Source organism: Haemorhous mexicanus, chromosome 2 (genome assembly GCF_027477595.1).
Source record: "Haemorhous mexicanus isolate bHaeMex1 chromosome 2, bHaeMex1.pri, whole genome shotgun sequence".
In the NCBI taxonomy this organism is placed as follows: Eukaryota; Metazoa; Chordata; class Aves; order Passeriformes; family Fringillidae; genus Haemorhous; species Haemorhous mexicanus.
Window position 1 is genome coordinate 94,622,082 of NC_082342.1, and position 13,907 is coordinate 94,635,988.

At 40.7% G+C, this 13,907-nt stretch overlaps 1 protein-coding gene across 1 annotated transcript in view; it reads left to right on the top strand.

The window, feature by feature from the left end:
- Positions 1 to 13,907, top strand: part of LOC132323851 (pinopsin-like) — a 77,661-nt gene that overhangs the window by 13,848 nt on the left and 49,906 nt on the right. The window contains exon 2 of the mRNA XM_059839589.1: positions 11,407 to 11,732. Coding sequence (XP_059695572.1) covers positions 11,407 to 11,732 — 326 coding nt within the window. The remainder of the gene's footprint in view (positions 1 to 11,406; positions 11,733 to 13,907) is intronic.

Here is a 13,907-nt window from a genome sequence, read left to right on the forward strand (position 1 = left end):
GTTTGGGGTTTTCTGCCAAAATCAGTTGGATGTGGGCTCATAAAATATGTATCTCTTTTTATTTTTTGTTTGGGAGAGAAAAGGAAGAAGTGGACAAAATTCTGGAGGTTTAGTAAAGAAGGAGAAGTAGCCATATATGTCTGCCACTCTCCAGACTTGTTTGAATCCCTTCTGAATATTCAATTGTATTTCTCATCTCAAAAAATGAAAAAAAAGCCCCAAACACCCCGCAACAAAAACCAGTACCTTGGATAATAATATTTTGTGAAATCCCACCTTCACAATCTCTCATATGTTTCTTTTTCAGATTTGCTTATTTTATGGTACCTTCCCACTAGCCCTACTGGTAATGAAAGTTGCTATCTAACTTAATTGTGTTCCATCAATTTAACTGAATTTGTTTCTTTCTAGGCTGCCTATCCTAGATTTCGCAGACCAATCAACATACTCGCTGCCACTTTTTGGCAAAAGTATAATGGAAAAAGAGATGTAACTTGCAGAACCTCACTGGAGACTGCATATGACAAAGATTTTTCTCTAGCAATGAAATGTCTACTATGAGACTCAAAGCTAGAAAGCAAAATGGAATTTTAATTTTTGTTTAAACAATTTAAAGGTTTTGTTCTTTTTTCCTCTGTGATGCTGTGACTTAGGAGTTTTTCATATTTTACTGAAGTGCATGTGTGTTCTGGTTTAGGCCAAATTTAGGGGGAAACCTCCAAAGGGGTCCCTCTAGAAAACAAATTCAGGGGACCCCTCCCCATGCTGGTTTGGGAGACATAAATCTCCTTCAAGGAAAGTGGAAAAAACTATTGATTTACCAAACAAAGTATTCACAAACACGAGAAAATGAATCATATTAAATAATGGAACCTCTCATTGTTTTGAGGAGATGGCAAATTCAAAGAGAGTACTTTTGTAGTTCAGAGTCCTTGTTGTGCGTGCGTCCTTGGCTTTCTCTCAGTCTCTCTGGAGCTCGGGTCCAGTGTCCCAGCCGCACTAAAGCTTGGGGGGCCCCAGACAATAATCCTGGTGTTCCCGGGATGAACAATGGCTGAACAGTTCAAAAAAACCTTCTGGCCTCAGCTAATGAGAGAAAAACCAGTGAAAACAGCAAGGGAAAACTCCCTGTCTGTCTGCAGAGCAGAGAACTATGAGAGCACTGCTTATCTCTGTGTTTTGAATACAGCTGCAAAAATATTCCACTGCTTTTCCTTCTCCCCTCCTTTGCTCTCAGATCTAGTTTTAAAGTTGCAGAACTTTTTACTGGGCTAAACAGGTGAATGGGCATACAACTCAGCATCTTGAAGTCACGCCAGTACAATAAACTATGAAAAAACCAAGTCAATCAGTGAGTCAGCCTTTGAAAGTTTCTGCTTTTATCATTATAATATTCTTGCCTCCTCACTTACAAAGAAATCTCTGATGGCAGCAGCTACTGGAGTGAGTACCACTGTATTTTTGTGGAAGAAATGTATTGATTTTGATGGAAGCAGAGCCCGAGAGTTTTACTTATAAGTATTAACGTTAAGTGGTATATAAAAATGGAAACAAAGGTGATGATAGAATGGATTGCTCTTACAAAGTCTCTGATGTTGTGGCAGTTTTTAGGTAAGATACTTTGGCCCAGAGCAACAAAATTGCTCCTGAAGAATAAGCAACCATTAAAATAACACTGGTTCTTTTTTTAACATCTTGCTGCTTCTAAACCTCTCTTGTGAATACTAGACCTACAAATTGTATTTCGTGCATAGTACCTGGCAGATGATACTAAGATATGTTTTCAGAAAGACTTCTAAGGAGATACAGAAGTACAAATATGTTGGAAATGTCATGACTTTTAGGTTGCTTAAATTTTTTACGTTTCATTTTCATGTGTGGAGTATTTTATTTCTGTAGAGAACTATCAGAAATGCTTTCATTTATATTCAGGAAAGTTATTTCCCTTGAAAACAGTACTGAGTCACTGATCAAATTAGTTTTGTATAACTCAATAACATATTTATGTAATACCATTCAGTAGCACAACTTGTAATTAAGATCAAAACTTGAAATTTGAGGTATTAAGAGGCTTCATTTGAAGAGAACTGTTTCTTACTGCTGTTCTTCTGTGTTGAAGTCCTTGGGCAAGCACAACGAAAGGTGTCATCCTGAAGAAGCACCAGAAGAATGCCTCAGCACAGGATTCCCCAATGTTCCCAACATGGGGTGTGTCTCCATTTTACCTCCTCCATCTTGTTGTGCCACAGAATTTTTTAGCATATTCTCCAGCTAATGGAACAGCAGATTTAGCAGCTGAAAAATGAGGGACTAGAGAGAAGGGAACATGGCTATATTAGGATGCATAACATTTCTGAGAGACTTATCTCTGGCTCCTGTTAGGTATTTACCAGCACAGCATTTGTAAGTGGAGAACAGAGCATGCCTCTTCCACCTCTACCAATGTCCTTCCAGCACAGGGCTCCTCCTTGCTGGCTGTGTCTCCGAGTTCACTGCTCACCACTGCACAGTGACCTGACTTCAAAAGGAAAGGTGCAACTTTTGGTGGTCCCAGTCTGCCAGCTGCTGGTTCACGTTCCTCTTGCACTTCCCACTGCATGATGTCCTTCCCAGGTGTCCTGGCTGTGGAGAGGGGGTGCAGCTCAGCACTGTTTGTATGTGGCCAGGTTGCTATTCCATAGCACACACATCATCGCTGCAGGCATGGTTTCCGGGGAAAGAAAAGGGGAGTACACCCCTGAAAGTGTGTCATTTTGTCTCGCTCTTCACTGGGGGGATTGCTGGGATCAGCTGTGTGGACCCTGTCCTCTGTCGCCACTGCCTGTCCTCTTCCCAGTTCCTCAAAGACATGGCTTGAAAAAGTGGTGGCCTTGGCTCTAAGACACTGGGCTAAAAAGCAGCACTGGTGCAGGACGTATCTGCAAAAACAGAGGGGTGTAGGGGAGCCTAGCCCCAGCCAAGAGGAGCCAAAAGGAGCAGAGTGGAGCCAGGTGGATCAGGGTGGAACAGTTCAAAGTGGCCATGCCTCATGGAATTGAACCAGTGGAGCACAGTGATCTGGGAAAAAAACAGGCATTACAGCACAGATTATTCAGCTTTTGGGGGATTTATCCCTCATGGTTTTCATTGTCTCAGGCTTGGGAACAGGAGTGCTAACTGCAGGAAGTGCCCAACAGCTTTTCTTCATCTGGAGAAACCATGTGGTGCTGGGCATGGGAACGGCCACCACCCTGACTTTGTCCTGGCAGCCATGCAGAACTAAGCTGAGGTGACGAACAACTCCTTGTGTGTAACAAACAATTCCTTGTGTGTTTCATGTACTTTTGTTATTAATATTGCTGCTATTACTGTGCTTTTCTTATTCCATTCCTGTTTGCTTTCAATAAATTTTTATTTCAACCTATAGTCTCTGCCTTTGTCCCTCATTTGCCAGAAGGGTGGGGGGAAGAGGAGTGGCTTATTTAGAGATTCATTTCTGGCTGGTGCTAAATCACCACACCAGGATATTATGTGAAAGCTGCCCCCCAGGAGTGGGTATTAAATGCACACATATATAGAAATGGAGTCTAGTGAATGTGTGAAGAATCATCTTTTCCTCTTCAGTCAGCAACACATTTAAGCGGCAATGGTGGGAGAAGCTGCTGATTAACCTCTGCCACTGGCAGGCCTCTCTGGAGTAATTAGAGGGTCATGTAGATGCCATGTGGGAACTTAGTATCACTTACTGTCCCCTTGATTTCCCCTGTGCATTTTGCACATGGCTGGCAGATGGTCAGATGCATCCCAGGGGTGCTCAGCTTGCACCATCCTGCAGTGGGGCTCAGCAGCAGAACAGCCAGGTACACCCTGGTTCCATGCCTTGTACCAGGCTCTCAGCTGCATTTTGCCCTGTCTCTGTCTCAGCAGCTGAGTTTGGGCTGGATGTGGGCTGCAGCGCTACTGGGGCATATGTGGACTTGCTGTAGGGTTACTGTACTGGTTTTTGGTTCGCCAGTCTGAGTTTTCTGGACATTGCACCAATTAGTGTAGTGAGTTTAGTGCTGGCCAAATGCCAGTGGACCCACTAGAATTATTTACTCATTTCCTGCTGTGAGAGATGGATTAGGAGGAGGGCAGAACAGGCTCTTTATACCTTTAAAGGGTAAAAAGAAAACTTCATTAACAGAATTAAAGGAAAAAAAATAATAAGAAATCAGAATAAACCTTCAGAGCACTTCTCCTCCCCCCCATCCTCTTTTCTTTCCCACTAACAACATAGAGACAATACCAAGAACTTTCAGTCAGTTTACCACCTCTAGGGTAGTCTTTCTTCAGTTCACTCAGGGAGAGGAGTCTCTCTTGCCATGCCAGGGTGACTTCTCCACAAGGAAAAGTTCGCTCGTGGCTTCAATGTAACAGTGAATCACCCACCAGGGAAAGGAAAATCTGTTTGCTGTGTTGAAGTCCCTCCCATACCTTGCAGCTTTCCCACAGCTGCTTGCATGGGCCATGTCAATTTATTGGGGTGCTATTTTAAGAATATGCTGTTCTAGCATAAAAACAAAAGTTTTCTTCTTTTATCTCTTGAGAACACAGGATTTCTTCTTCTATCCCTGGGGCACTGTTTCTCATCTCTCTCATCTTTCTCTGTTCAAGCTTCTCATTGAAATCACAGCTACTGCAACATCTGCTTATTTCAACACTGGTTCTTCTACTTACAGGTGTAGTTAGAACACTACATCCCACCCAATGCATTCCATGAATTACTGGGAAAAACAAAGTCTGATATATCAAATATATCTTCACCACAGAATTACAAAAGAATTTAAGCCCAAGACTAAAGCATCTCCTCAATCCCCTCCCATCTAGCATTTGACTCCTTCTTCACTGACTTCAGTGTCCCATGTTGTTTCCTCTACATGTCTTCACCCTTTCCTTTGCCTGATTTGGGAGAGAATTGGTGTTCGTAGGTTTGTTTGTTTTCAAGCTTTATCAATTGAAACAAATTTTATAGAGTTCTCCAGCGCTGAAATGTTGTTCTCATCCAGGCTCTGCAGTCAAGGCATCGCTGTGTCTTTCGCTGCCAATCCTGTGGTCTCCGCTGGCACTATGCAAGCCACGCTGGATCCCGACATCACCCTGCACTTTTCCTTGGTGTGAGGCTCTGGGAAAAAAGGAAAAAACCTGCTGCTGCTGCTTTGCTGGCTAAAAGCAGCTAAACAAACCAAGTCCATTGCGAGTCATGCTGAGATAGCCGCAGCTGTGCAGCGCTGCTGCTCTTGTGGTGATTTCGGCCGCGCAGTCCCGGCCACGTGGCCGCTGCTGCACTGGGCCAGCGGCAGCCACTCGTGTCCCCAGGCTGCTCATGGGGCCACTCCCAGCACTGGTCCTGGCCGCGTGGTTGCTCGTGGCATTGGGATAGTCCCAGTGGCATGGCCTGGCATGGCAGTAGCAGAAATCCCAGCTGAGCCATGCACCGACCAGGCCGAGTGGGGCTGGCCCAGCCAGTGCCGCAGCAGAGCCCAGCCAGGCCCTGCCAGGTCAGTGCCCTGTTACCTGTTCAAAGGCTGGAAGCCAGAGAGCTTTTTCCCAGGCTTTGTTCATTCTTAAATGTGCTTTTCCACAGAGGTGTGTTCAACTCTTTTAAGTGATTTAACCAGGTGTCAGTCTTCAAAACTAGCCAGCTGATCGGTTCTGCCAGATCCCCACAGGGAAGCACCCCCACAACCCGTGGAGGTTCCCCTCCAAATGAAAACCAGACTTTGTTAAACCGAAATAGTTACTGAGGTCGGTACAGAGGATGCAGGGAGGGAAAGGGGTTGTAAAGGCCGGAAGACAGCACAGCAGAAGAGTGAAAACAGCTTGTGCAGGTAACAGAGAATTCTGTTTCCAGCTGTGAAAGGTATTGACTCAGCGAAGCCTGAAGGATTTTGTGCTGATAATAAAAGAGTATTATTACTCATGGGTTGAGGATCCTGCTCCCACTGAGAGGAGCATGACCTCAAGGAAATGCCAACAGGGAGCAGCAGTCTCGCCTCAGACATACAAGACTTGTACGGGCAAGATTTGTAAGCAATGAAGGATTTCTGATAGCTGGATTCTCTTGTTCTCTCTGTTGCACCAAAGAAACTCTAGACAGGACCTCTTAAGCACACACCCTGTGGGTGTGAGAGTGTGAGTGAATGAAAAACTATGAGACAATGCCTGTGAGTGGGTAAAATCAACCTTCATGGAGGCTCGGTGTGGGAAATCCGTCTTGGGTTTTTGCAAGTACTTGGATTTAGTTTTTCTCCATTATTTTTTGTTGAAGAAGGTGCTGTTGTACCCCTCCATTCTCAGTCTGCCTAAGGTTACCTGTGTTTTCTTTTCATTGCCCCTGGTCCTTTATAACTGGAACATAGTACAGGATATCCCTTTCAACATTCAATCAGGACTGCTCCAGGAAGCCCCAGGACTCTAACCATGATGTAGTCTAATGACCTACAGGCCATTTAAGAGGGCAAATATGTCTAGGTTAGTAGTCAAAATGTTGATCCAATGTAGGCTGAATTCCTGGGATTCTCAGTTTTTCATAGCCTCCAGATCATGGGTGAGCTGCAACCCCTTTCCAATTACTTTCCATCAGTAAGCAGCATAAACCATCAAAAATGAATGAGAAAATGTAGCACTTTTAGCTAGAACCCCTGGGAACAAAGTGTAATGATTTGCTGTGCCTTTCACAGCATACTCTCTGCTGTGCTGCTAGGGAAAAATGCACAGATCCTTAAATAAAAGTAAATAATAGATAATGTCTCAGATGATAGCCCTATTAATAGATGTCTGTCCTGGTTTATGACTTGAAATTTAATTTCTTGCACTCTACTCACTGCATCTAATTGCTATGTAGCAAGGTTTATGTTCCACACCCACCTAGTCTCAAAGTCACTTTTTTCCATGGTTAACTTTTGAATAATTATCTTCCTGTAATGCAATCTGCATACAGGAATTTTAGGTGTTTTTCAGTACTGTTCAGTGAGAATCTCATTTTTGTTCCTATATGTACATGAAATGTTGGGGGAGCAAATTCCATTTCTCAATATGATTGACTCCTGTGGAGTTATTTGTCTAGGTATCAGCTTGAGGCTCTAAATATTTGTTGGAAGCAAATTCCACTTAGATTTGCAATTTGTGAACCTAATTTTGTTGCAGTTCTAGAAAAAAATATTCATTTGAAATTAATATACACAGTCTACACAGTCATAAATGTTACTACTCAATAAATGAAACATTGGCATAAAAAATTACAATTATTTTCTTCTTTTTATAGCTTACATTAATTTTTTAATTTTTTTTTTGGTTATTAAGGCCATGGAGATTGCACTCAAGTATTTTCTTTAGAGACAGTCGTAAAGTATTTAATTTTTTTTTGTTTTTTAGCTGAGATTCTAACTAGTTCCTCCGACTGCAACAGATAGTGCATAAAATAGAATACCAGATAGCTGCAGGATTTCTAACAAAGGTCACAATAGTTAAATGCACCTGGCATTAAGAAAACTCTGTATGCAAAGCTAGAGGCATAATGAAAACTGGGAGGCTTTATTCCACTTTAGCCAAAATAAATTACAAGAAGAGCATTAGGAAGGGCTGAGGAAACTACGAGCCTGTTAGTCTAAAATCAGTACCTGGAAAAATTATGGAGAGGATGACACTGGGTGCTAAAGAAAAGCATTTAAAGGACAAGGCAATCATCAGTTTTTTGCTGGCAGCTCATTCACTGCAAGCTGACAGCTCATGTACACCTGATCCTCATATTTTATTTCCAGTCATTGTTAAATTAAGTACTGAACATGAAACCTGCTTTTGCCTTTTTTATGAAATAATGTTGTTTCAGTCCAACACATGAGTATCTGTTATAATTGATGAAAGGATAGTGGTGTATTTCTAGGATTCAGTTATTGAACTAATAAAAGAGTGAGATTAAAAAAAAAACTGGTTGGGTTTTTTTGTTAATTAAAAAGCTGAGAATATTCTTAGCAACCAGGGACAGTGGAGCTGCTCTGTCCCAACATTGCAACAAGGTTACTCTTGATGTAATTTAATTTTGATCAGTCTTGGCTTCTGCGTTAAGGTGAAATGCCCTCTATCAGCAAGGTTGGATGCAGCTGCAGTGTTGGGGCACATCTTATGACTTTGTGTTCACTGCCCAATGTCACACAAAGTAAACAGAGGGTTACAGTGGCCTCTGTTGTTCCTGTTTCTGCCTCACCTGTGCAACAGGTGTTTTAGTTACTAGCAGCCAATTCAATCAAATGTATCTCACTGTTGTAAAAAGCTACTTGTACTTGTTAATTTTGTATTTGGATTTTGGATTTGAATTTATATTTTCGTCTTTCAAAGTACCAATTCTTTCAAAGTAATTCTAATTTTTCTAAAAAGTTAGTTGGACTTACTAAGTTTGAACCACATAAAGAATGTTGACTTCTTTTATCTCTTATGAACTACCTCTTCAGTGTACTCTTCATTTTTTCTTGTCTAGAAAGAAGTAGAAGTCAGTGTGTAGTGGTATTAATTGTGGTGCTATTAAAAAGTTCAAAATTTGAAGTCTTACTGTGCCGAGCTCAAAAATAAGAGATTTTTTTCCTGAATTTTTGTGGTTTGGGATTCCATAAATTACAATTTTTGTCCTCCAGAGAAAAGTGTAGTTTGTGTCATGTCAGTGGGACTCAATAATAAGGTGAGCAAAGATGAATTGGCTCCTGCCAAGATGTGCAATTAAATGTCATGAATTTTCTTCTGTATAGAGAAGAAAATTGTTTTCTAGAATTTAAAGGCAACTTTTGTGAGTTTGTCTGGTTGCTAATATTTGATTTATTCTTGACTGACATCACCATGATCCTAATTTAATATCTGAACATTAATTCTATGCCGGTTTAAGACAGAACTTTTCTGCATCTGAAAGCAAGTAAACCTCCATTCATGGTCAGTTGTCTTCAGAGCCACGCCATAGAGCCATCCATCATAAATATCAGTGTGAAAAAAGCTAAACATTTTCCTTTGGCAATAGGCGAAGATAAGAGGAAGTGTAAATGATGCCATAAATCATGACAATACACACCAGAAGAAGATGCTGGGCAATTGCACAGCCACAGGGATGAGCAGGCAGAGCTGGCAGCCAAGCTGAACCTGAGATCCCAGCGGTGAAAGCAGAAATCCAGGAAGCAGGGCCTGGAGCTAGGGAAATCTGAACATCCTGTCTGAGCTTTCTAGGCAGCCCCACACATGCAGGAATGTAGGATATGCTCAACAAAAGTACAGCTCACTTGCCATCTCATCAAAGCAGGGAAAATGCTGTCTCAATGGCCATCTGAGGTACAGCGAGAACAATAGATCCTTGCTGTACGGCACCCGGCTGGGAAGGGAGAGATTTCTTGTTCCTGAGACAGTTTTCTGTTAGTCCATGATTGTCTAATCTAAAGAACAGAAATAGATCTGTAACACCTGACAGAGGCCTAAGTTTCAAATATAAAATCTGGATTTTTGCCTTAGGTGCCTACATGAGCTAAATGTTTTTGATAGAGAGGAGATCCTTAGTCAAGCAGATAAAACCATGGAACTCAGCAGTGCTAAGAAAGTGAAGATAATTAAGTGTGGGCTGGGAGCATGAAGAGAGTAATAGATTCTTTGCTTTCGAGTCCAAGGGCTTTCAAGAGTGGTGTTATGTAGGAAATCAGATTAGGTGAGGGATGATGAGAAGGTCTCCCCTGTCTCTAAAGTAGCCTAGCCTTAAAGCAAGTTTATAAGTCAGCTAAATTTAGTGGAGCTCTTACAGATGTAAATGTATCTACTCTTTAGGACTGACTTCCCAGTAATGTACATAAAATAATTTAGTAGACTCTTGTAACAAGAAAGATATTTTCTTCAAAAGTTTCCTTCTCCTCATGCCCTTTTGCTTTCTTTCCCCATGAGAAATAAGGCATCCCATTGCAGAAAGAAGTGCTTGCATTTCCCTTGGGTCCTTTGCCTACCCAGCTCTGCATTAAGTAACTGCACATTGTAGTCAGGATGACAGAAATAGCTGTGCCTGCATCCATTTAACTCAGAAATGAGTCACTGAATTGTAAGGAAAAGTGGTGCAAAATGCTGCGCCTGGTGAAAATATCTCACTGTTCCCTGTGTGGGTCTGTGTGTGGGTTTTTTCCCCAGATAAAGGATAGAGTAGTGCTGTTCCCAAGGGAAGTCTCTGACTCACCTCTATTCCATGCCGGGGAAGGAGCTATAGGAGAAGCTGACAGTTAAATGGGGAAAATGGATTACAGCTATGGATTCCCCTGAAGAATACCTTTTCTTTTAACCCATTTGCTGGGAATAGGTACCACTCAAAAGCAGAGAATTTTGGCAGGCTATATATCTCAGTGCTGCGGTATAATTGGCTGTTGCTAATAGCAAAGATCAAGAAAAAACTCATGGAAAGAGCTGGACTGACATTGATCTATTCAGGTTTTTCTTCTTGCAGGAGCAAAAGGAAGGGGACTGGAAAGCATATTGGAAAATATGGTTTTAAAATATTGTTTTAAAGCTCTTCAAACAAGTTCCTTCTATCATAAATCCTGGAAGTCGTATCCACTGTTGTGTCACCAAGAATTCCAAGGAAGCTGCAAGGAGAACAAAACCACAGGAAATAACAAAACTCTCCCCATTGTGTCATGACTAAGAACCTACCATGGAAAACCACACAGTTTTGAAAAGGGGGTTGGGTCCCAAATCTTGAAAAAGAGAATGGAAATATTCTGCAATCAGAATGGTAAAGCCTTCCTCTGCAAGATATAATGGGTTTATGACACCTAGGGCTTAATATTAACCTAAATCACTTTTAAACCTGATTGTGTAATATATATGTAAATAAAGTTGCAAGTTGCTATATCCCAGTCATGATATGGTTCTGTTTTTTTCCGTATATGAGTGGTCAGAACTGAAGATTCATATAGCTGATGGGGAGAGCAAAAGAAGCAAAATCTTCTTTCACTTTGGGGTTCCCAGTCTTAAATATGTGGCTTTTTTTTTTTCCCATAAAATCTACACTATTTGAAAATGCTCATGGATTTAAAAAGCTGAATAGTTCTTATCAAGGGAATCTTTCACCATTTTATTAGCTCAGATAGAAAATGGATTTCCCCCTGAGTAATACTAAAACAGATAAAGCTGACAACCTGACTAGAAGATGAATATCTGTCAAGTATAAAAATCTTCCAATGTAAGATAAATCTGAGTTAAACAAAATTTGACAGGATGGACAGAACAACCAGGAACAGTGAGAATAATGGAAATAGTTTTCACTGTTGCTTCAAATACATAAAAACCAAAAAAAATAGTCATCTGCTTTCTTGGGATTTGGAATGGATACATGCAAAAAAATAGAAGTAAGCATTTTTATTGCTTGGTTCATTGCAGGTGTCGTGTCGCTGATCTCCCTGGCTGTGCTGTCCTATGAGCGCTACAGCACTCTCACCCTGTGCCACAAGCGCAGCCATGATTTCCGCAAGGCTCTGCTGGCAGTTGGTGGTTCTTGGATTTATTCCTTGGTGTGGACCGTGCCACCTCTGCTTGGCTGGAGCAGTTATGGGGTAGAAGGTGCAGGCACGAGCTGTTCAGTACGCTGGTCCTCAGAGTCGGCTGAGTCCACGTCCTACATCATCTGTCTCTTCATCTTCTGCTTGGCTGTCCCCGTGACAGTCATGGTGTACTGCTACGGGCGCCTCCTGTACGCGGTCAAACAGGTAAGCAGCTGCCGGCTCTCATAGTGCAGACTGCTCTCAGGCATATTCTGCATTTCTGTTTTATCTAATTTGGAAGTTCTGATGGTAGAGAGCAAATCAGCAAGCCAAAATGAAATTGAAAAAACCTCAGAAATCCACAAGGAAGGAGCATGAGGTCTTCAAAAATTTTAATTCTCCTGAAGGTCCAGTCAAAACAAAGAGATAACATCATACAGATAATGATTTTGTGATTGGTAATACTGTGGAAAAGAGTATATGGGAAAACCAGCATATCAGAGTGAAGTTTGCATTTGTAAAATGAAGTAAAAATACAATTTTACCTGTTTATGAATTAGACAACCATGCAAGTACTTCTTCCTAGTTTTGGAGTGTAACATTTAATAATTTCTACTCCTTAATCTCTGGAATCTCAACTCTACAGTAATGTAATTCTACTTCAATTTTTTGAGTTATTCCAAGGATCATCTTCTCCTTGTAATTCTAGGCCACATTTAAATTTTCCCTCTAACTACAACCACCATTACCACATTACTGCTACTACTACTACTACTCCTACTACAATGATACTTCTCTCAGTGGTTTAAGGTGCACTGCAGATATTCCACAATGAAACAAAAGACCCTGAAAAAGGTGTGGTATTGTGAAGTTTGAATACTCTTGGGACACCAATGAAATGGTTTAATGATGAATAATGAGAGAGAAGTGAATGTATATGTGTTCTCTATAAAGCAATTCTCTAAAATGTTCATATGAATTAACTAAGGGTGTTAAAAGGGGAAAAAAGCAGTAAACCCCTGAATTGAGGCTCTCCTACATTCACTTTAATTCTCACAGAATTAAAGTGAATGTAGTTTGCTTTGATTAGTCATAAAGAATTAAGTTTGATTGTCTTACATGATTTGTCAAAACTCTGAGAACACTTTAAGCCCAAATGGGAAATCTTCTCTTTGCGTACTGAGTGGGCCAGTAAAATCCCTTTTATGAATCACACATTAGTAGTCTTCTTAAAAGTTGTGAAATATTAATATGGAAAAAAATTGCTGTGATTGTAAACCATTCAAGTAAAGTATCAGTCCATATCTGACCTCTGGACAACAGTTTCTTTTGCCATCATATCAAAATAAGAAGCAGGATCTTGGATTATCTGATACTAAAAACATGCAGAGGATAGATGTTTCTTAAAATTTTGGCTTCTCTTTCCTTCAGTCCTCACTACCCTTGCTGACAACAGTTGTCATCCACAATATACAGATACCAGCATGGATGAAGCTTCTGTAGCACATACTTTAGCCTCTGGTGCTAAATGTAGAGTTGTGCTTTTCTATTAACTTTTTTTTTTTATAAATTCAATTATATCGAAGGCATTCATAATCTCACTGATTTGCCTGATTGGTCTCAAGAAGTTGTGGCAAACATACTGAGGGAGCAAAGTATTATAGAAATTATATGTGCACTCTATAGCCATTTCGTATTTGGTCATGAAGATTGGGTATACTGTGTGGAAGATTAGGTTGATGAATCAACTGTCCAGAGGAAAACAAAAGAGGGGAAGAAGAGCATTTTCCACAATCCTCTCTCCTCCATTCTCCTCATGCCTTCCAGAGTGATCCACAAGCCTGTGGGGTGTTGAGATTAGAGGATCCTGAGAAATTTTGTAAATGGTGGAAGTGAAAGAAAATTGAACCCAATCTTGCACAACCTGTTGAAGGAATAGACCTCCAGGAACCAATACTTGTTAAATGCAAAGGCACTTCAGTGAGGATTAGATCATACCTTTAAAGTTGTAATGACAAGGGGTCCTAAGAGGTGCCTGAGTATTTGTGAAATCTTGAATAACTAAACCCTAAATTTTTACACAAAATATCTAATGCTTTTCTGGTGCTTATAAAACATTTTCTTGATAAGTTATTTTCACTAAGGAAAATCTCAATCAGAAAACTCACCACTTCTTAGCTTTCTGTTATGTATCAGGAACTATTTTCACCACCATAATTCTAAAACCTTGCATTTCATAATTTTTTTTGTGACATATATATAAATTTTTAATGAACATACCATGACACAGTCACTGAAGTATAGTACTTTCCTTTTGGTCTGATGTGCTTTAACTGTTCTGTAATAAATGGGATAGTTCATTAAATGCTAAAGTCATGTTTCAGACTAGAGGAAGTGATG